Source organism: Lipomyces oligophaga, assembly GCF_038497815.1.
Source record: "Lipomyces oligophaga strain CBS 7107 unplaced genomic scaffold V1516scaffold_4, whole genome shotgun sequence".
NCBI lineage: Eukaryota > Fungi > Ascomycota > Lipomycetes > Lipomycetales > Lipomycetaceae > Lipomyces > [Lipomyces] oligophaga.
In genome coordinates, this window is record NW_027117788.1 from 25656 (window position 1) to 48543 (window position 22888).

A 22888-nucleotide genomic window follows, 5' to 3' on the forward strand; every position below is an offset into this window, starting at 1 on the left:
TCGCATAATCCACTCCTCTCTTCTTTTTTCAAATCCTCTGGTCTTCTTCTCATCCCTTCTCTGATGTTACGAATTGACTCGCAAAGACCCTGCAGCCAATTACTCTCGTTACAGCTGTGTAAGCTTTTCTATTGTAGCCTTACGCGGCGGACAAAAATATACTTTTCCCATTCCAGTTAGCTCAATTGCTTATGATTGCGGAGGATGTCATTTACTGGAAAGAGCGATTTCTTAGGTAGTTGATCTTTGGCGGTCCAGTGATAGCTTAGGGTGATTCCAGTTGTCAGTAATAATTGAAATATAGTTCGAAGTTAGAAGGAAAATTATTGTAAGAATCATGAAGTCCGCTCACGACATCAGAACAATAACAGCTGAAGCTTGCCATATTACTCTTGCGTTTCTGCGAATTAAATTTGGATCACGAGCTTAGTTGAAAACAATATGAAACTGTGCTTCTATTTAATGGCCTATCCACACCTGGAAACGTATTTTTTTGCATGATTTCGTTTAGGGGATTACTATTTTTTGGTATTCCAAGTCTTATGATTTTTGATGATTTCAACTGTACTTGAAGGCTTTTATCCGCTATAATTAGCTTTTTAGACGCGCACTCTCTGAGCGTTTTTTGAATCTATAGATAACCCTCCAGTTAGTTGATGTGAAGACAAATTACATCAGCCACTAATTTTGGAGATTAACCCGCAGCATTCTCTATTAGATTCTATTCAAATTCATATTAAATCACGAAAGATTGGGACAATAATTTTGCTTATTTAGAGGGCGCATAGGTTGATTTCAGGATACAAATTCACGTGGACGAGCGCTTAAATCTGCGATGCTCAAGCTAATATTACTATATCAGAGTTTTCCTAATTGTATTCTATCTGATTTGCTCATGTTAGATTGAATATACTGACAGTAATGTCTTGTCGGGCTGTTTTAAGTTATCAATCGCTGATTGGATTGAAAATCAAAGTTTTTGTGAACGAGCTGTGACGTTTCCAGAACAGGATTTTCTGAATCTCTTGCAGATATTTTGCTTGTTACTTTTTTTTTGCAATTACATGATTTCCAGTCGAGGAATATTCTCCCGGAACAGAATAATATCTTTTAAGAGAATCTTGAGTTTGTGCGTTTCTGTGATCTTGCTCAAGTAGTCAAATTAGAGTCAGTTAGTCAACATCGGAGAATCTAGCAAGCTGGGATGAATGCTCTATTTAGCACTTTTGGCGAACTTAAAGCATAGATTGGTCGTAGCTATGGATACGACGATCGGATCGTCATGGTATAACAACTTATCTTATATTAATGAACTTTTCAACTTTAGTTGTTTCTGCTATATCTGGCTCCTACAACTTTGGCATCTTTGAGCTCTTACAATTACATCCAAACTCATATTGGATCTCCTTGAGAGGCAACCCTGAATTTGCATTTCTGAATCACGTCACAATCACGATTGAATATTCGTTTGATGTGAAAACTGGAAAGCAATTTAGCTTCCAGTTTGACAGACGTCAGTTATGATAAGCTTCGCTTACGTATTCAGTAACTAGACTCAGGCCATGATGTGAACCTGCGTTTCCAATCTGCGTAGGATTGAGACTTCCTACTAATAAGGCGTATGAATTCCTCAATTCTTTGAACGATTCAATTTAGAAATTCGGCCTAATTTAAGCTTGAAACTATGTCCAAAATGTATTGTTACTTATATAAACTAGCTTGTCTGTTTGCTATAATAGTTTCTGCCGTGTCTGCAGATACTTTCAACTATACGACAGACGCAATCGCTGCAATCGACACACTTCAAACCTACTACAATGAGACAACCGGTCGCTACTCCACCATTGGCTGGTGGAACGCTGCCAATTGCATCACCACGCTTGCTGATTTTGCCAAGCTTAACGCTTCAGATGCAGATAACCTAGGACTTCCTGCTGTGTTTGCAAATACTTACACAAACGCGCAAAGTTATCATGAAAACTTCATTAATGATGCTTATGATGATGAAGGCTGGTGGGCCATGGCTTTAATTCATGCTTACGATGTCACTGGTACTGAGGAATTTCTTACAATGGCGCAGTCCATCTTTGAGGATATCCATAGCGGAGTAGACGATGTTTGTGGCGGTGGTGTTTACTGGGAGAAGACAAAAACTTACAAAAATGCTATCGCGAACGAGCTTTATCTTTTTGTTGCTTCTAGTTTGGCTAATCGTGCTTCCAATGATACTGAACAGTCATATTACTATGACATAGCTGCCACGCAATGGGCTTGGTTCAGAGATAGCGGCTTGATTAATAGCGATAACTTAATCAATGATGGTCTCACGATAAACTCCGATACTAACTGTACGAATAATGGTCAGACGACCTGGACCTACAACCAAGGTACCATCCTTGGTGCCATTACTGAGTTTGTAACCGCGGGCGCTAATGGTACGGAGGTTTTTCCATATGCCGAATCGATTGCGACTGCAGCAATTACTAATCTTGCTACTGATGGTATTTTGCACGAACCTTGTGAGGATTCCTGCGACTCGAACGCTATTATGTTCAAGGGTGAGTAAAATATTGATGTACGTCTCTAATGAGATTCTAAACTTTCAGGTGTCTTTATGCGCAATTTGCACTACCTATATAATTCTGGAATTGGCGATTCTGCGAAGAGCAGCATCAAAGATTTCATTTTGACTAACGCAGATGCTGTATGGGACAATGCTCGATTTACCAATAACAATACGTTTGGGGAGGATTGGTCAGGTCCCCCAGATGCTGGAACTGTAAATGCTGGTACCCAAAACTGTGGTTTGGATGCTCTAGTTGCCGCCATTGCTGTTGTATAGACAATAGTCTAATGACTATCTTTTAAAAAATTCAGAGAGAAAGCAGTATTTTATTCGCGATTTGATATAGAAATGTGAAATTTATATTCTAAAGCTCAAACAATTACAATATATTACACGATTTCTTTGCAGAGCAGGTGTGAAGAAAGTTCTCAACTAATGATTTTATAAATGTTGAAAGAGATTTGAGAAAAGTGACATGATCTTGGAACCTTAATATCTTATGGATAGATCAGGAATTGGTATCGAGATTCTTTCGGACATTGCCAATCTGGAATTGAGGACACTAAATAATTGAGGTCATGACAAGATAACTTTTATCAGATTTGCGTCTATCCCTTCCATGCAAAGCAGTGCGCGAACTTTAAAATCGGGAACTCGATACCCTATAAAATTTGTTCGGCGACAGTTGTTACGGCAACACCGAGAGCGCGATAAAGTATAGTAATAATACGGAGAAAGATTTGGATAGATCAGACTGATCAATGCGGCATTTCCAAGATTCGGAAATGCTCGGTTATCGACCTCCGATCCAAGTCTGCCAACTCTTTAGTGATATATAAATATGTACTATACCGACTCTTGGTGTGAAATGTTGTTTGACAGATTATATGTGAAACCAAAACATTGTGAGCTGAGGGTCGGCCAATAAAAATGGTTTCTATATCAGATGTTAGAGATTCCAACCAGCTTGTGAAAAGCTCGATTTCCGCAACGCCGATTGCAGTATTTGTAGGTGCTACCAGCGGAATCGGAAGGATTAGTCTGATTGACTTTGTCAAATACACCAGCCAACCTCGGATATACATCGTCGGTCGCTCACGGGATGCAGCTGAACTTATTCTAACGGAGCTGGCCGAGATTAATTCGGGAGGTGAATATCATTTCATTTATGGAGATGTCAGTTTACTCTCTACAGTAGACGATGTTTGCGCTGAAATCAAGATCAGAGAAAGATACATCAATCTGTTGTTCCAAAGCCAGGGTACTTTAGATATAACTAGTGGTATGTAACAAAGACAGTCGAGCTGCCTTAAATCTGATTATATTCTTGGGACTGACAAAGCACACAGTAACATCTGAGGGATTCAGCTTGTTCCAGGCTTTATCCTACTACTCTCGAATGCGCTTCACTACAAACCTACTCCCTCTACTTCAAGCAGCTCCTTCACTACGCCGAGTCGTTACCGTCCTGGCAGGCACAAAAGAAGGCCCAATTTGGGCGGAAGATATCCCAGGCAACCGTGCTACGCCATGGAGAGCTCGTGGTCATGTTGCTTCAATGGTAACATTGACTTTGGAACAAATAGCTATCCAGGCTCCAAATATCAGTTTTATCCATGACTATCCAGGGCACGTGAAGACACCTTTGGTTAGAACGATGAAGGGTGTAATTGGAAATGTTATGAAAGCTATATTAATAGTTCTTCCTTTGTTTATTAATATGGATCAAATGCCCATAGAAGATAGCGGTGAGAGACATGTGTATCTGTCAACTAGTTCAATGTATCCTCCTAAGGAAGGATCAAACAATCCTTGTGAGTCTGGAGTTCAACTACCTGATGGTCTTGAAATATGTATTGGAACAGAGGGAAAATCTGGAGGCGGTGTATATGCAGTCGACGCTTATAATGAAGGCGGTGGTGCGGCAGTACAGCATGTGCTTCGCCAGCTGAGAGAGGAAGGAATTAGAGAAAAAGTTTGGCATCATTTACAGGAAGAGTTTGAAAGAGTGAGCAGAAGCAAAAGTAGTCCATGATAGTGAAAAAGTTAAGAATAAATAATTTCATGAATGTCAAGGTTCAGCACTTGGAGTTCTGAGAAATATGACAGTTTCTGAAAAACCTAGAGCACTCTACAAGAGCTGAAAGAGAATTTCGTTTATAGTGTTGAAGTTTCCTTACAGCCCAGTATTTTCGCCAGGTTTGCTACTTTTGAAGTGGAACCACAAAACTGCCGCAAAGCACCAAGATTCAGATGCTACTACGAAGATGTGCTTGCATTTAGTTATTCTGCCTCCTGAACGGGATTCAAATTATCTAAAGGAGATTCAGTATACTTCTTTTGCAGCATTATCCAACGAGACAAACAAAAGTTTTGCATACATTTTTACTAAATGGGCCAGGTAGGATGACAAAAATAGAGGCTCTTGGTGTTATGGCAACGAAGATGTCAAGAAACAGCTTTTATTGGCTCAGGGGTATCATGTAGCCAAGTCTATAGTCAGCTTGAGAGAACCTGGCTGAGAGAGTAGTTAGTCAATTAGCTAGAGAATTGATAGTACAGGCCCTAATGCCGGTCACTCTATGAGTGAGTTAAACCTTACGACTTAGTTAGATTTTCGGATCTCACTGATGGTCCTTGAACCGCAATTGATACGTCAGTGATTCAATTTAGCTGCCGTTGACATAACTCAAACCAGCCCATCGGAAAGTGCTCATACTCGTGGTGGCATGTATGTAGAGACATCACGCACACTCGAACCAGACCTGTTTATTTCAGATTGGAACCTCATATTTGTAGATTCAATGCATAGTATATAGTTGTTAAATTTTTGGAACACTACTAGCCCAAACCCGATAATCAAGTAATACTATTTGCTATCGATAATTATTCACTATTTTGCGGACAAGTTTTGATAGTGAGATTAAATAATCCAAGGATTATAGGAAAAATACCTTTGAAACATGGCACTCAAAAAACAAGTACTCGTCGTTCGGGCTGTCCCGGGACTTTCCATTTTCAACTTGTGCGAACGATACCCTTTAACATACTGAGCTCCGGTCGCCTTGATAGTTTGAATTAGGCTTTGCGGACAATTGAGGCCAAGAGAAGGTGGCGCAACGAAGATCACTAGTGCGAATCGTTTCTAGGCAATAATCTACGGTACAATTAGACCTACAAGGACAATGTAATTCAATAAAACCCTTGAGCGGGTAAACTAGCAAGCCGGCTGCTCAGGTCCGGCATTGACCTATGTCTTTAATACGAGGTGATTGACAGATACATTTTGACTCTTTGCGCAATATATTTACCTACCTGGACTATGCGATAACGATAAGAGATAGCCACAGAAGGTCAGTGTCTTAGTTTCAAGTAGCTCAGCTAGCTAGGGAATACCGAGCGGCGCAGTTATTTGGCATCTGGTTGTTCAAGTTCACATTTTGTGTAGTATTTAATCAATGCAACTCTAGAAGCTGCTTTTCTTATCTCAGATGGAGTAGTTTTGCAAATCATCGACTAGCCTTTGTTTCTGCTAGATCCACAACTCCAGGGATGAGATGAGCGCCCGATGCATGTCAGTATCTGGTTGAGGTCCTCCGGCCTACTCTAATCTCCGCGTCTTCTGTCAATCTCGGCATTTGGCACTCCTGCCAAATCAGTCTCCTGCTGCTTTTACGCAAAACTTGAGATAAGGCACAGTCGCAGATGCCCGACGCCGTGGAGGTATGAGCCACCTTAGGGCTATTAAAAACGAACACTCCGTTCGCATTTGTCTGACATTTGCTGAATCCTGAACATACATATATGGTGCTATGCACGACAACTATTATAAATCTCAATACCTTGAATATCCGCTCAGTTGAAATTGCTTTCTTATCTGCATCAGTCATTCAAACTCTTGCTCTGCTCAAAATATCATGGAGTCGAAAGAAGCCTACAATGTCAATGTTGACTATGCTGAGGGCAGCGTAGAGGACTTGAGTGGCATCTCCCCAAAGAAACTTACCTCCTGGCAAAAGTTCAAAAAATTCGTCGAGCTGGACTCCGCTTCTGATGGACGTCGGAGCAATCATGGTACATTACTTATCAGCTACTTGCTCATACGCTGTATCTTAGTTAACATATCGTTTCAGATCTCGACCCTGTACCCCCCGAAGAACGAACTTGGAAAATGCGTCATTACGCACTTTTCTGGGTCTCAGATAATCTGTCTGTTTCTGGGTTCCGTAATGCTGCCTCATTGATGGAAGTAGGCATGTCCTGGAGACTTTCACTTGCCTGCATTGCTATTGCGAACATTTTTCAAGGAATCTTTATTGTCATCAATGGTATGGTTGGTGCAGAATTTCATATTCCATTTTCCATCCACAGCCGGTCATGCTTTGGATATTATCTTAGCTATCTCTTTATTTGTATGCGCATGGTGGTCGGTACATTTTGGTACGCTATTCAGGTATATACCGGAGCTGAGTGCGTTCAGTCTATGCTCTACGCTATCTGGCCATCATTTCATAATGTCGAGAACCATATCCCGGTAAAGCAAAACATCACGACCCAATTTATGATTGCATATGTGATTTACTTTTTGACATGCATGCCATTTCATTATGTAGGCGTCCAAAGACTGAAATGGCTGTTTCTGGTCAAATCTATTACGACACCTATTGTTTCTTTTGCGATTCTTGGCTGGGTCGTTGCTGAGGTTCATAAGACTGGTAAACCACTTACAGCGGCTGGCAGTACTATTTCCGGTTCAACACTTGGCTGGACTTTTGTTGCCGGACTCAATTCGAATGTTGGCTCCGGTACTACGTTAATGGTAAATGCACCGGATTACGCTCGATATGCTCGACGTCCAAGCGATACTTTTAGTAGTGCTCTTGCAATTCCTGCAACTGGCGTCTTGATTACAGTTATTGGTGTTTTCGTTGCACAAGGGTCTCAAATACTATTTGGCACGATTTTGTGGGATCCACTGGAAGTCATCAACAATTGGACTTCGCATGGTGGCAGGGCAGCAGCATTTTTCTGCGCCTTGTCGTTTTATTCTTCGCAGCTGGGACTTAATATTGCGGCAAACTCACTTGCAGCTGCAAATGATATGAATTGTCTATTTCCGAGATATATTAACATTCGCCGTGGCCAATTTATTACTGCATTCATCGGCAGTTGGGCTATGACACCCTGGAATATTCTCTCCTCCGCTTCGGGTTTCTTAAATTTTATGGGCGGATATTCTATTTGGCTATGTCCGATCTACGGTATCCTAGTGACGGATTATTTCTTTGTCCATAAAAAGAAAATAAATGTGCCCGAGCTATATAATTTTCATGGTCCTTACCGGTACTACAAAGGCTACAACTGGCGTGCATTTGTTGCCTTCACAATTGCTTGGGTGCCTCTGCTTCCAGGATTCATCCCTGTGGTTTCAGGATTCACTTCCGCAAATCAGGGGATTGCAAAACTATATAAAGTTGGGTTTTGGTATGGCTTGTTCATATCCAGTCTATCGTATTACTTTTTGTGCAAATTTTTTCCACAGGAAGAAACATATTTCGAGAGAGGCATCCAGATGGATGAACTGCCAGTGCAAGAAGACGATGAACCTATCCCAGTTCAATACGAGGAAGACTATGATAGCACTGAGAAGAAGTAAATGTTGGTTAGATTTGAATTATACCATCTAGCACAAGTTTTTAATATGATTCGTGACTTTATAATGGGTAGAAAGATAACTCAATTAGATAAATCGCATTACAAAACAAACTCCATTGAAATAAAGTGATGCATTGAAGACTTGACCCACATTCGAAATGCAAGGGCGTAATCTGATTACTTGAAAAATTACGAAAAAGATATTTACTGCTTCATTCCTTAGAGTTATCTTCGAGTCATGACGGAACTTATCATTGATATGAATCTTCTCCATTGTCAAGTAACCTAGTGTAATTAGCAAGCAGAAAGCATCACAAGATACAAGAAAACTCACGAGTACTGCTTTAGCATGATACATTCCCCTCCACGTTCCATATCAATTGAGTAAAGATAGAAATCTCCATCTGAAGTAACTACAAGAACATGAGGAGCTGTCGGACTTATAGCAACAACACTTTTAAGCCCTCGATGTGGTAGTTTTATGTATGCAAAATCCCTTTGCGGTTCCCACATTTCGGTAACGGCTGTAGGAAGATAACCTCCTACTCGACCAGCCATACTGCGCCCTAGTGTTTGTGATGACCGCCGAATTAGATATCTATTTGGTAAGCTGAAGATCAGAATATATCGGTCATTATGCTCTCTTACCGAACCGCTCCGTTTCTTGTTTTACCGTCCATCATTGCATCGAAAATCCCACCATTCATACCGGGAGGAGATTCAGACTCAGAGGAAAAGCTCTTCCTCCGCTCTTCCTCAATAATGGGAATCTCACTGGCAGGTATATCTGACAGTTTGAATATGTGAATAGTATCAGTCGCAGAGCTCACGCACAATAATGCCGAATTCATGCTGAACGTTAACGAATAGATCTTAGATGGATATGATCCTCTTCTAAATTGAAATAACTTAGCACCTGCAGGAACAGAAAATATGCGAACAATTGTGCCTTTGTCAGATGCAGTAGCAATCAGAGTGCCTTCATTATTTAAGGCCACGCAAGATAATGGCGACTTATGTGCCTCAATAACGTTGACTGTCTGCATCGCAAGCGCATCAAATATTAAAACATCTCCGGTACCTTGTTGCAGCGGAGACAACGGAGGCTGTTGATAGGAGTTTGGAGAGCCTGTTCCAAGAGAGCCCGCAGGAGAAGGATATGCAATATAGCAGTTTTCGGAAGACGAAGACAGAGCACAGATAGCTAGAGAGCGTAAGCAGAAAGAACATGACTGTGGTAGATTTGGTTAATAGTACCTGTAGGATTCGGGGACGTATCAATGGTATGTAGTAGCTTCATGTTACTGATGTCGTACACGTAAATTTGATCTTCCAATACAACGATCAGCCGCCGCCGATTCAGTTTTACTGCTAGCACAGAGGTTGGAAAGGTGAGCTCACAAATGGTTGTTTGTCGCTATGTTCAATATTAGTCGGATGTATTCTAAAGCTGCTTAGATAACTAGATCGATATACCTTTGTGTTAGTTACGTGCAATCGCCTCGGAGAGAGAGACGGCTGATCCCCAATGCCGACTAAAGCAACTAAGGAAGTGGAAAATAACATTTCTACCACAGCTATATGATGTCTTAGACTCAAAATTACTGTGTTTAAATATATAACACAAACCTATTGCACCGTCCGCTAGAGGAATGTTAGCCTACCGATCAAACGAGCACTGGCGTCGAACCAAGAGCAAATCGCGCCTAAGAAAATAAAATTTTGTAAATACCTTTATATAAGCACTTGCCAAACGGATCGCAGTTATATATTTTGTATCCATGCTTCGTTCCCACAGAAATACAGCTATAGTCTTGGTTGAAGTTGACAAAGTTCAAAGAATCGTCACTGGGCCCGGGTTGCGGACTTTCAATAGAGGACTCCATGCCTATGGTCGACGTCGACAAAACCAGTAAGTCTGATATTAAACAAATAGAATTAAGAGACCTGCAAAATAATCAAAACGTGCTTAAATCTGCAAATCAAATGAGTGAGCGAAATATTATAGATGTAGATACTATTGCCAGATCCATCCTCCCTTTGCCTATTGCAGCGACGGTGCCTGCAGATCCAAATTACGATACAGACCTCCCGAACGATGTTCTATTTATTATGGGGTGAATTAGCGGAGTCGGATCACCAGCATGTGAGATCACGTGGTTACTGACACGTGAGTTTGGAGCCGTTAACAAAATATTAACAAAAATATGGTTAACTTTGAGAAAATGCCTTTGCAGGAAGCTATAATGATTTTACGGTCTATAGTCAGTACTGCGTGTTTACAGGAATAATAACATAGTGAAATACTAGTGCTTTTACGGAATGGCCACTGATAATAAAGCGCAGGCAAACAGGACTAAACGAAATCCAAAGCAGAATAGCGATAGAGCAATTCAGGAAACTAATAACTCGTCAATTGTTTCGAAGCGCTCAACGGAAAGGTTATATTATCCTCAACCGGCAATTCCACCCGCTGATTCGGACTTTCCTTACGAGGGAAATCATTTTTTTCGGCATTTTGTTCAGAAACCTCAGAGAAGATCCCCGTTGATCAATCATGGCTATTGGATCCGCATGGAAGCTGTCCATACTATAGTCAAACAGTTTCTTGAGTCTAATTCAGTTCAACGAAAGGTTATTGTGAATCTTGGATGTGGATATGATCCGTTGCCATTCCAATATTTGGCTAAGCGTTCTACGAGTCGCTCGTCGACGGTATTTGTCGATGTTGATTATCCAGATCTGATAACTCTGAAAGTCAATACTGTTGATTCTTCGAGTGTTTTATCGGCAGTGATCGGTTCTCACAAGCTTGGAGCTCAGATCGATTCTATAGCTCTTTCCTCATCGTCCTATTATGCGATCAGGTGCGATTTATCGAATATCAGTGCGTTGGAGACGTCGTTGAAACAATTAAATCTACTTGATGAGAATTGCGATTTCTTATTTATTGCTGAAGTTTCTTTGACATATATGGATACTAGTGCAGCAGACTCAGTCATCAAATGGGCATCAACGGCGACAAATGGTGGTGCTTCGTTTGCATTGCTGGAGCAGATCATTCCCGCAGGACCCGCGCATCCATTTGCTAGCACAATGATCAATCATTTTAATCGATTAAACACCCCAATAAAGTCAATTTATCATTATCCAACACTTCATGCTCAGAAATTAAGATTTCTTGATTTAGGTTGGAACTCGGCAGTGTCCCGCGATTTACTAGAGGTCTGGGTAGACGATGTTTCTCTAGAAACCAAGAAAAGAATAAGCTCTATAGAACCTTTTGACGAATGGGAGGAATTTTATTTGTTCTGTCAGCATTATGTATTTTTGGTAGCATCTACATCTACAGAGAATATTGATGAGGAGAGGGTGAATTTACGAAATAGTCACGAGTCGCAGATTGCCTGGACAAAGGTAAGCCACGGGACGAGCCGGGTGCAACGTAAGTGGGCTGCGGCAGCTACTCTGGATAATACTATTATATCATTTGGTGGATTGGGCAGCTGTACACGGCTATCTACAAGTTGTATCACTGCATATGAAGATGAATTGTTTGAAGTACAAGATTATCCCACACCTTCGGCAAGAATGTGTGCCGCCATGGCGAATCTTTCTTCCTCCAAATTCTTGATGTGTGGAGGTAGAAATTCGCCAACTGCCGTTTTATCTGATACCTGGATTTTAAATCTCGATTCGAAACAGTGGCAAAAGGCTGCCGCAATGCCCTTTGCAAGACATAGGCACGTATGTGCTACAATCAGTTCCGGCAAAGTCATTGTATTCGGTGGCTTTTATCCAAGTGGGGAGAGTGTTTCTGAATGGATATTGTACGATGCATCGATTAATGAATGGATATGTTTGTCATCTAATGTTGAATTAGGAGCCTGTTTTTCTCCCAGTTTTTGTTGGACAGGATCGTTTGGCATTCTTGGTGGTGGATTCAGTTTACAAGGTCATATCTATCAGAGGTCATATCGCTGGATGATATCAGGTCATAGCATTGTTCTTGAGCCTATTTCAACAAATATTTTCAATCGAGCAGGAGCATCTTTGATGCCTTTTGAAGACAAAATTGTACTCGTCGGTGGAGTTGTTTCGGAAGGGCTACTACAAGTTGAAAAATCGATAGTATTAGTGAATACTTTACACTGGTCTAGCTCAGCTGTTGCATGCAGTACCGAAAGGGAGGGATTCCCAATGCTTGTGGGATTTAATATGTTGGTTTCAACTGAAGGAGAGATTGTTATTTCAGGTGGAGGTGCGGTGTGCTTTTCTTTTGGAGCGTATTGGAACCGAGTGACCGTTTTCAATGCGAGGGAAAGTAAGGTTTGGAAAGTTATTGAGCAGTCAAAATTTTGTGCAGATAATGTGGTAGACCACGTTATAGATAGCTCTGTCGAGAATGGAAATGACATGTCAAAAGTCTCCAAAATTAGACAAGTCTTTGCAGGCTTACTGCACTCTATTCAAGACTGGGAGAATATTTACCAAGCAGGGTTACCAGTAATTATTAAAAATGCTGATATTGGTGACTGTGTTCTTAAATGGACACCTGAGTACTTGAAGTCATCGGTTGGAGGAGACCGTGAAGTTGTCGTACATACTAGCGAGGCAAAAGCCATGAACTTCCAAAAGAAAAACTTTCGATATATAACTATGCCTTTTGAAAGGTTTATTGACGAAGTTTTTTTACCTTCACACGGTTCAGCTCGGTATTATCTGAGATCGCTCTCTGCATCTAAGCCTGCCGGAGTGCCAGCTATTTTCAAGGAGGATTTCCCGACACTGGCGGAGGACTTCAAACATCCCGTAGAATTGCAAGAATTTCTTCAGGGAAAAGAGTTCTCGTCGCCATTCCGGATTTCCAGCCCGCAAGTGGGGATGTGGCTCCATTACGATGTAAGTGATTATATAAAGACGAACGCTTAAAATGTGGAAATTAATGTGGAAATAGGTTATGGCGAACTTTTTAGTTCAGATTAGTGGAACTAAAAGAATCCGAGTCTATGCTCCGTCTGATATTACAAAATTATCGTTTCCGGCCGGAGCGTCTTCATCGACTATTCGAGATATATTTGCAACTGAAGTTGCTGGGGTGACACCGTTTGAAGGGACCATGGCTCCGGGTGATATTTTATTTTTGCCGTCGATGTGGCTTCATGCAACTAACCCTTTGACCGCGAGTATCTCGATTAATACTTTTTTCAAAGATTTATCATCGTCGGTTTATGCAACAGGCAGAGATGTTTATGGGAACCGAGATTTGAAAGTCTACGAGAACTCGCGCATTGCGATTGCAAAAATTAGGCAGGCATTTCAAGGAGAGGAGGTGCCTGAGGAAATCAAAAAGTTTTATCTTCTGCGTTTGGCAGACGAACTAGTGAACTGAAGAGATCGTAATATTTGCAGATATTAAATCTTGAGTATCCAATTCATAGAATAGAATTTCCCTTCAGTTTGAGAGAATTGAAAAATCTATGACGATAGTCTACAGTAGAGGTAATTTTCTTAATAATACTCTACTTACCAGGTACTAAGTTTATTAATTCAATTTAATTGTATGAGATATGAGATATAATATCTATTGGAAAAAATTGCTACTACCTTTGCGGCAGAATAACGAGTCCCTAAGTTCTCTAACGTAGTCTGTTGACTGGCATAACGATGAATGAAAGATAAAAAAGTCCTGGTTCTTCTCTAAAGCGTGAACGAAAGTAGAAGTTTTGGATTCAAGGCAATCTTTGTAACATGCAAGTTTATGCAATTTAATTGTCTCATGAGACTAAACTAGTCGACATTACTAGCAGGCGTTCATTAACGGCAAATATCTGATACATTTCAGTTCAAGAAATAGCTTTGACTTTATTCTGACTACCTCACAAAGAGGCTGTTTAGATTCATCGGAATAAGATCTTAGCTATTTCAAAGAGCCTCAAACTTCAAATTTGCCCACAACAGGTAGATGGAATACAAATATTATCGCAATTACAATAGTGAAATTATAAATACTCATGGATGCTCATAACAATTTAACACAATGAAACAATTGACTGTAGCATAGAAATACAATGGCAGTTACAATACGGATTATTGATACTTATTTTCGTCTATAGAAAACCCACAACTTATTTCGCCCCTCAACCCAATATATGACTTACAAAACAAAATATAGAAGAGATAGAAAACACCCAGCTTCTTTGCCAAAAAAAAAAAGTAAAAAGAAATTATAAGAAATGAAAGAAGGGAACGTAGAGACATGAATGAAATGAATAGTAAAATAAAATAAAACAGTAAGTCACCATATTCTTGAGAAATATGCCAACCCACTTAAAATGTAAGCTCAAAATGTGATCTGTTCAATACTCATTTGAAATAATTAATAAAATGCTTTCTCCTCTCACTGGTAAGTAAAGAAACCACCGCCATGCTTTCATCCGAGTCCCCCTAAATTCCCTTCTAGATAATTAAAGAAAAAAAAAAGTTGTCTCAAATAAATACATGCTAAAAACTCGTCCAACCTTCTATTCTCGACTTCAGACTGTATAAATACAGAGGGAAGAACCGACCTGAGAAAGTAGCGTATGCATTTACTGGAACTCATCAGCCTTACCGGTCATGAGCAGACCAACAATAAGACCGAAAAGACCAAGGACGGAGCCGAAAATCTCAATGACAAGAATCTTGACGAAAAGAGTAGGGTCAGCAGCATCAGCGATGGCAGCAGTCGAACCAGTAACACCAACAGCAATACCGCAGACGAAGTTGCAGAGACCGACGGTAAGTCCACCCCAGAAAAGAGCGTAACCAGTGTAGTAGTTCTGAGGAGTAAGCAAATCGGGTCCTACGACGGCAGCAAGCTTGGCTGAGAAAACAATCGACATAATAACACCATAGATAGCAACAACTTCGCAGAAAATGATGGAAATCAAGTTCTTGGTACGAATTCTAGGCGCCTTAACACCACCACCGAGAATAGAAGTACCGGTGACGAAGATACCCCTGGACAATTGGTCAGCGATAAGCCAAATAAAAATGGTAGAAATATCCAAAAACCGAGACATACCAAGCAGCTCCAACAACCGAAAGACCAATGCAAAGAGAGATTCCAAGGGAAGCCCAGGTGTAAGGAGAAGTCTGGGTAAGGAACTTTCCGACATTGAAGTCCTCACCAGAGCCGGTGAAGAGCATATCTAAAGATCACAGTTAGCTACTGATTCAAAATGTCGACCCAGTCCATAACATTGCTATCCTAATCGAATTGAAACCATTGTAGAAAGATCTGGCCTCTATCATTTTTCAAATTTCGCAAATGGACTGTGCGTGATTACTGCAGCCGGGGGGCTGCAGCCGGCGACATCGTAAGACTGAAAGTGAACAGAACTCTACCAGGCAAACATGCGCGAGTTGGAAGACGAAGATCGTTTTAAATCACAGACAAATAACAAAATTAAAATCGCCATTGAAACCGGAAATATTCATCCACATGAGCCAGTCCAGATAACACAACACAGTAGCACAAGATAAAATTCTGAGGATGCAAAAATCAAGCCGATGGTGCGAGATAACGATGGACAACATGGACCAGAAAGACAAACCAGAGGGGAAAACACGTACAGCCTCCGACGACGAACGCGCCGAGCAGAGCGATAGATCCGATAACAGCTGGAGCACCCATTTTAATATCTCAGACTATGAACGAAGACGAGAAATGGAGAAAGAGAGACGGTGGTTGGAGTTTCGTGAAGAAAAAAGCCAGTGGAAAGAGGGCGAGACAGCAGCAAGACTTGGACGGGACAGACAAGCAAAGGCAGAGCAGGAAGACTCCAGCATGGCCGTCCTCCGCAGGGAATGGGCTCAGGGTTCGGGCCCTAAGGAATCTGGTTATCAGTCGCTGCTGGACGAGAAGGTTTGCGCTAACCTAAGAAGGAAGCAACAGAAAAGTGTATTATCACCCAAACAATCAGAATAGAGTTTCGCACTGAGCCACATACAGCTTAGCCTTGTTCGGGCCGGTCGACGCAATTCAGGTCTGATTGGCTGCTCTGAACTGTTATCGCGGCCAACGCCCGCCGGCAACAACTATACTTAACCATGTACTGTGCTTGTGCAACATTGCCAACTAGAGAATGGCAATTACGTAATCTCAACTCGTAGTGAACATCAGTTTATTAAATGCTACTTTTGACAATAGCTACTTTATATACATAAGCAGTGTTTTTTATGTGTTAGTACTTCGCCGCATCCTCTACAGTCTAGTGACCGTGCGGATCTTGAGGTTCTGGTTCTGGATCTACTGTGATCATAGTATCGATTCGCAGAATAGCTATGCAGGCCTCCAAGGCGCTCTTAAGCGAGCGCACCTTGCTCATGCTAGGCTCCAGCACACCGGCCTTCATTTCGTCCGTCACTTTACCCTTCCAGAGATCAAGTCCATAGTTTTTGTAGCTCTTTTTCTTCAGGTCGCTCGAAGGCGCACTCTGACAGGCTGCATGATATGACCGCAGTTTTGCAACCAGATCCGAAGAATCTTTGGCGGCATTAACAGCAAGCGTCTTAGGAATTACAAGTAGCGCAGAAGCAAACTCAGCAATCGCAAGCTGCTCGCGACTTCCCAGAGTAGTAGCGAAATTTTCGAGATATATGCTCAAAGCAGTCTCGACTGCTCCTCCTCCTGGAACTACACTTCCACTTTCAAGAGTTCGTTTAACAACTGAGAGAGAATCATGAATTGAACGTTCCATCTCATCAAGTGAAAACTCATTTGGTCCTCGAAGAATGATTGAGCTTGACGAGTAAGCTTTCGTACCTCTGATGATTATGCATTCATCATCTGAAATTTTTTCTTGGCTAACTTGCTCAGCGGACCCAAGGAAAGAAGGCTCAAACACCTCTTCACCTTCTAAATTAGACAAACTGTTGACCAACGTGGCACCAGTTGCATGTGCGATGCGTCGTAGATCCTCCCGCTTACAACGGCGAACAGCCATCACCCCAGCTTCAATAAATGACTTTAGACATAGATCATCAATGCCCTTTGTAGTCAAGACCACATTGGCTCCAGCTGTAATAATCTTGCTCACCCGTTCAAGGACAATGGTAGATTCTTTTTTTCGGATCAACTCAAGCTCTTCAGGATCATCGATAGTAATATTAACTCCAAGAGGCATCCGGGCTTTTTGCAGATTGATGTCAAGACAAGCAATTTTGGCTCCTTGAATATTACTTTTCATGGCTTGACTAGCAATTGTGCAATTCAATGCATAACCTTTAATCAAAGCCGACTCGGTGCTTGATTTGCCATGAGCTTTGAGGATATTAACTGCCTTGACTGGATATTTGATTTCTCCTCGACCGTTTGTTGACTTGACAGCTAACATGGCATCGACGACCATATTTGAGAAGAACTCTGAATCACTGCCGATAATTTTGCTGGACATGCTTGTCTTTGCAACGCTAATCAATACGTCCTTTCCCAGAGCATCTACTTTGACGCTCATGACATCAGTGAGATATTTGATCGCTTCTCGTAGGGCAAGTCTATATCCAGTAATAATGGTGGTAGGATGAATTTTATTTTTGACGAGATCATTGGCGCGACGTAAAAGTTCCGAAGCAATAATAACCACTGAAGTCGTACCATCGCCTACTTCACGATCCTGTTGCTGAGCGAGGTCCACAAGGATTTTGCCAGCCGGGTGTTCGACATCCAAAAGACTCAAAATAGTTGCGCCATCATTTGTCACAGTGACATCCTGAATTGTCAGCTAGATCAAATAATCTAAGCCAAAATCTGAAATACATACGCCAATATCATCCACAAGCATCTTGTCCAGACCTACGGGACCAAGTGACGATTTAACGACATTTGCAATTGCCTGAGTTGCGAGAACTATGATCTATTAGAATTCAAAATTTCCGTTATCATATTTCTATTTCTATATCATACCATTTTGATCGCGAATATCATCACCGCTCTGCTTTTTTCCTTGTAAAACTGTGAAAATCTTTGTTAGTATGATCTACTAGAATTTAATGCAAAACAAACATACATAAGGTATCTGACCGTGCAGCTCCATAAACCTGCGACATCCTTGTAATATTCCTCTGCTGATTTAACTCTTTTCAGTTTCACTTTTGCCTATTCGTGCTGGCTTTGTGAGATTTTGATAAGTGAGCGCTGTACAATGAACGCGTTCAATGTTCTTTTTTCTTCTGGCTCTGTCGCGTGTATGAAATAAGGTGTTTGTGTGATAAATCGAGGCAAGGTGTATGTAGAAGGTTAGTTTGGAAAAGGCATGTCGAACATAATAGTGGTGGATGAGATAAGCAAAAAATGTAGCGATGACATAAAAGCTTTGTAAGTTTGAGGGGACTAGACCGGAAGAACTTATTGTAGCTTCAAGATTTGCTGGAATAGTTTACCTACTAGAAAGTGCAGAGAACTAGAAAATAGTTTACAATTGCAATCGATCCGCAGAGGAGATACGTAAACCTGTCACAGGGTTGTGAGGATTGCTATATATACGCAGCTTAGTCTAGGCACGGCAAGAGAGCAACTTACAAGGATTTCAACTCATATTGCTGGTCTCTCCAGCCTTTCAAGCTTATTTCTCAGCTGTTTTTGGTTATTAACAAAAAAATATTGAAAATATTAAAAACGGTATTATGCAGATCAGCTCAAAAAGTCATGTATATATTTGCAAGCGTGGTGAAATTGAATATACATGTTTGCAGACCTTGACTAATCAGGGACAAAATGGGACAAAATTAATCAATTGCTCACGGTTGAGCTGTACGTAGTGATGCTCAAAAAATATTCCAATACGAACCAAATTAATATTGTACAAAGTTAATATACACTTTCAGGCAAACTACGTCACTGCCACACACTCTAACTTGTCCTTAGATTCAAGGTTGTCGTCAGACACCGTATCTGTGGACGAATCAGAAGACAATTCCTCCGAACATCGATTACAACCGCATACAAAATACCAATTTGTTTTCAACAGTTGCTGACGTACTTCGATCGGCTGTTCCAGGATCATGCCGTAGCTTATACAGAGTTCTTCTCCGGGCTTTATGGGCCTAGTCGTTCTAAAATGCATTTGTCTGCCTTTTCGAAGCTTCACAATATTTGGCGAGCAGCCTGAATATGTCAACAGAAGTTGTAAACATAAATAGAGGTACTTACTATGATTGAAATATGAGGCTGAAGGAAAAATAGACGAACCAAGACACTCACTTTCTTGAGATAATGGTAGTTGCCAGATTCCAAATGCATTTGCTGCCTCCTTCGAAACTACAGCGCGAAAATTGTCCGATGTTACGTATCGCTGATACTGTGAAGGCATGATAATTTTTAAGGCCAGGTAGACCCGAATATGGGACTCGAGCAAGTCGGGGACGCGCACTAATAGGTCGAGTTCATGAGATTCCAAATTGAGAAATTTGACCCATGAATTATCTGCCTTAACATTTTGACCGCACTGAAGAGCTACCTGCTCTCGAGCGAGCTTAACTAAAGCAGTAGCAACAAGTCGAGCTGTATCATGTTCAACGTCTTCTAAGGCAAGAATACGGAGCTGCCACATTGGATTCCGAATAGGGTTGAGTCTGATTGGAGAGTCGGGAGAGATCTTTGTTTCAATATCTCTCCAAATTTTGTTAACTTCAAGTTGGCATTCAGAAGTAGATTCGAGAACGAAGTCGGGTGGAACAAAATCGGCATCGTAGATATCAGAGGTCGCTGCTGGACCTTTGCCAGATTGCATAGATCTACGTGCACGAGCAGTAGCATGATCGATCGAGTCGAGAACGGAAAGAAGATCATTTTGAGGTCCATCTTCATATATAAGCCAGTCATTTTTGCATTCTTCCGAACAAAACCATAGTCCTCCCGGGGCAGACGGCGAGGTAGCTTGATTCGGTTTGCTTGAGTTTTGTGGATTGAGATTCGAATACTGCAGTCGAATTTTCATGGCCCGACCAAGATCATACTCAAAACAAAACGCACAGACTTCTTTGCGGAATTCGCGAAAGACAACAGATGAGAAGGGATTTTCAACACAATGAACGAGATAGTCGCTGGCCAGTGGACGAGAAGCAAAGCATCCTCGCCCACCATACGATGTAGGACTGATGATGAAATGATCTTGGCTTGGCTCCATGGACAGGTCTATCCAACAAAGGAATACAAAAACGCAACAAAACAATCGCAGCACAGCACAATAAAATAAAAATAAACCAAAAAACAATGCAATTCTTATCCAATTTGGTCTTTGTAATCCATATCCATAGGTAGCACTACCCCATAGCCATACATTGACAACACGAATCTGGTCTCGGAATTATTTTGCTTATTCCAATCCCAATTCCCAATCCAGCGTCAGGGATCATTGAATCATGTGATATCTCCCAGCCTGTAATCAACGGGGTCAGAAGAAACGGCGTAACGCCTGAGGGGGGAGGAGGGGTAGAGTGGTACAAGAGTAGATATTACAGGAGGGGTAATTTGAGGGTCTGATGCCACTTCCAGACAACAAACAGCTGCGGTGCCAAGCTGGGTTCTGAACGACGAGGTCAACAAGGCCGAAGCTGAAGAGCGTAGCTAGACATGCAATGACAATTCAGGCATATCATTTAGATCCAATCAGATCGGATCGGATTCAGTTGTTTCTGCGTTTAATTGCGGCCGGCGCCCGGTTCACAGATTTCGTCAAAGCCGACTGTTGATCAACCACTCGTAGTGCTCAGAAAGCACGCGTGCAGTACACCGCCACAAGAAAGCCACAGCTGAGCCGTCTGTGGTTGGACGCCTATGACCGTATCATGCTCTAGATACGGCATAAACACAACAAAATTACAACGAAGCAGCACGTGTGCCCCGCCGGCTTTTCCATCGAAATATAATTTGGAAAATCGCGGCAGCTGCGCAAGCAATGATTAGTTTCTGCGCGGTTAATTTTGAATCCTAATTTGCTCCTTCTTTGCTCTGATTACGCTCGATCGCGTCGAAATTAATCGCACATAATGGTATATTCACGGAGACCAGCTATCTCGTTTTTGTTTCTTCTCGTTCTGGCACTATTTGTCACGTCGGCTGCTGCTGCCGCTCAGGACCAGACGGAGGACATTGGTTTGCTCTCTGCGGACTCCTCCACAGGTTCCCCGCTAGCTCGCTCGCCAGTAGCCCTCGATGGCGGACAATCTACTGGTACGTGCTTATAAACTGCCTCTTTACTCATCCTCTGTCTACAATTGTGTCTATATTAAAAGCATCCATTGGCCCTGCGCTGTCTTTTTTTTGTCCACGGTGTCTTGCTGTCCGGCCTTCCTCTTTCTCCCTATTGAATCTCCTTCCTCCTGTTTTTGCTGAGGAACATCGCAGTTCTTTCTCTGCTCTATTTTAGTACTTACATTTTGTCATAGGAACTGAGGAGGATATGGAACGTGCTATTAAGTCGGTCTCGCCAGCTGTTGCGTCTGCATTCGGCACCTCGGCGGAGAGCGTCATGGCGCTTTACAAGTCGTTCACGATGTCATTCACGATGATTATTTTCTCAGAGATTGGCGACAAGACCTTCCTTATTGCTGCGCTCATGGCTATGAAGCATTCGCGTATGACCGTCTTTTCGGCCGCATTAGCCGCGCTTGTTATCATGACTATTCTGTCTGCTGTGCTTGGCCATGCCGTTCCACAACTCATTCCCAAAAAGTACACCTCGCTGCTGGCTGCTATATTATTCGTCATTTTCGGCGTCAAGCTCCTTCGTGAGGGGTACAGCATGGATAAGCAAGCAGGTATTGAGGACGAGATGCACGAAGTCGAAGAAGAGCTCGAAGCTTCTGATATCGAAAAGACCGCTGCTGCTCTTGAGGCCGGAGGGGACCGCTTGCATTCCAAGAAGAGATTTGCTGGTCTGTTCAACCTCTTTTCGCTATTCCTGTCGCCAGTCTGGATTCAAACGTTTGTGATGACTTTCTTAGGTGAATGGGGTGACCGATCTCAGATTGCGACGATCGCAATGGCTGCCGGACAGGATTACTGGTTTGTGATTATTGGAGCTATTGTTGGCCATGGCCTTTGCACGCTGGCTGCTGTTGTTGGCGGCAAGCTTCTTGCAGCAAAGATCTCCATGCGCACAATTACGTTTGCTGGTGGTGCTGCGTTTTTGGTATTTGCAGTTATCTATTTTAATGAGTCGATGTCGTTATAAGAGAGTTGGATGATCTATCGATGACAGATAGCTGATCGATAGCTAATGGCCGTTGGGTGTACGGTATCATTAGTATTCGGAGTTGAATTGTATATATAACTAACATCACTTGCTGTGAACCGGGTTGTACGTGGTGCCAAGGTCGGATGGATATGAGAAACATAGTGTCGTTTCGTATAAAATGTTATGCCAGATTGTTTAAGGTTAATAGATTGGTTTGTATTCCACTTAGTATACTACACTGTATTTCAGGATATTATGATATCATGAACTATGTTTCATATCGATGCGTGATCGTAGTAGTAGCTGTAGCCTACTGGAGAGGCGCCATAATCATATTTATTTATCACAGATGATTCGAGTGATCTCTGGAAGTAGATAAGATGATCAGTTGGGATAAGCGACTTGGCGCACAAAACGGACCAGGGCGACATGCTCGACATGCTCG

The 22888-nt window shown here is 41.9% G+C and overlaps 9 protein-coding genes across 9 annotated transcripts; 5 read left to right on the forward strand and 4 right to left on the reverse strand.

Moving 5' to 3' along the window:
• The first annotated feature begins 1604 nt into the window (after window positions 1-1604).
• On the forward strand, window positions 1605-3259 carry V1516DRAFT_312260 (glycoside hydrolase). The gene is made up of 2 exons (XM_066918887.1): window positions 1605-2558; window positions 2607-3259. The coding sequence occupies exons 1-2, from the start codon at window positions 1685-1687 to the stop codon at window positions 2840-2842; spliced, it is 1110 nt and encodes a 369-aa protein (XP_066777088.1). The 5' UTR covers window positions 1605-1684; the 3' UTR covers window positions 2843-3259.
• A 237-nt stretch (window positions 3260-3496) lies between these two features.
• On the forward strand, window positions 3497-4601 carry V1516DRAFT_624597 (uncharacterized protein; the record flags this gene model as incomplete). Its single annotated transcript, XM_066919672.1, has 2 exons — window positions 3497-3848; window positions 3916-4601. 2 exons carry the CDS (start codon window positions 3497-3499, stop codon window positions 4599-4601), a joined length of 1038 nt encoding a protein of 345 aa, XP_066777089.1.
• Window positions 4602-6483: 1882 nt separating this feature from the next.
• V1516DRAFT_664018 (permease for cytosine/purines, uracil, thiamine, allantoin-domain-containing protein) lies at window positions 6484-8222 on the forward strand (the record flags this gene model as incomplete). The annotated part of the gene is made up of 2 exons (XM_066920558.1): window positions 6484-6640; window positions 6700-8222. 2 exons carry the CDS (start codon window positions 6484-6486, stop codon window positions 8220-8222), a joined length of 1680 nt encoding a protein of 559 aa, XP_066777090.1.
• V1516DRAFT_674323 (WD40-repeat-containing domain protein) lies at window positions 8213-10346 on the reverse strand. Its single transcript, XM_066922070.1, has 7 exons — window positions 9954-10346; window positions 9851-9865; window positions 9698-9798; window positions 9479-9638; window positions 8870-9425; window positions 8556-8819; window positions 8213-8506 (listed from the first exon to the last, which is right to left on the reverse strand). The coding sequence occupies exons 1-7, from the start codon at window positions 10105-10107 to the stop codon at window positions 8473-8475; spliced, it is 1284 nt and encodes a 427-aa protein (XP_066777091.1). The 5' UTR covers window positions 10108-10346; the 3' UTR covers window positions 8213-8472.
• Window positions 10347-10543: 197 nt separating this feature from the next.
• Window positions 10544-13613, forward strand: V1516DRAFT_685326 (S-adenosyl-L-methionine-dependent methyltransferase; the record flags this gene model as incomplete). Its single annotated transcript, XM_066923609.1, has 2 exons — window positions 10544-13123; window positions 13179-13613. 2 exons carry the CDS (start codon window positions 10544-10546, stop codon window positions 13611-13613), a joined length of 3015 nt encoding a protein of 1004 aa, XP_066777092.1.
• Window positions 13614-14811: 1198 nt separating this feature from the next.
• V1516DRAFT_685327 (ATP synthase subunit C-domain-containing protein) lies at window positions 14812-15412 on the reverse strand (the record flags this gene model as incomplete). Its single annotated transcript, XM_066923610.1, has 2 exons — window positions 14812-15223; window positions 15288-15412. The coding sequence occupies 2 exons, from the start codon at window positions 15410-15412 to the stop codon at window positions 14812-14814; spliced, it is 537 nt and encodes a 178-aa protein (XP_066777093.1).
• A 1064-nt stretch (window positions 15413-16476) lies between these two features.
• Window positions 16477-18313, reverse strand: V1516DRAFT_623898 (chaperonin Cpn60/TCP-1 family; the record flags this gene model as incomplete). Its single annotated transcript, XM_066919640.1, has 4 exons — window positions 16477-17976; window positions 18028-18113; window positions 18171-18218; window positions 18274-18313. The coding sequence occupies 4 exons, from the start codon at window positions 18311-18313 to the stop codon at window positions 16477-16479; spliced, it is 1674 nt and encodes a 557-aa protein (XP_066777094.1).
• A 782-nt stretch (window positions 18314-19095) lies between these two features.
• Window positions 19096-20391, reverse strand: V1516DRAFT_664023 (uncharacterized protein; the record flags this gene model as incomplete). The annotated part of the gene is made up of 2 exons (XM_066920559.1): window positions 19096-19370; window positions 19416-20391. 2 exons carry the CDS (start codon window positions 20389-20391, stop codon window positions 19096-19098), a joined length of 1251 nt encoding a protein of 416 aa, XP_066777095.1.
• A 774-nt stretch (window positions 20392-21165) lies between these two features.
• V1516DRAFT_674335 (uncharacterized protein) lies at window positions 21166-22692 on the forward strand. The gene is made up of 2 exons (XM_066922071.1): window positions 21166-21437; window positions 21653-22692. The coding sequence occupies exons 1-2, from the start codon at window positions 21254-21256 to the stop codon at window positions 22438-22440; spliced, it is 972 nt and encodes a 323-aa protein (XP_066777096.1). The 5' UTR covers window positions 21166-21253; the 3' UTR covers window positions 22441-22692.
• The last annotated feature ends 196 nt before the right edge of the window (window positions 22693-22888 follow it).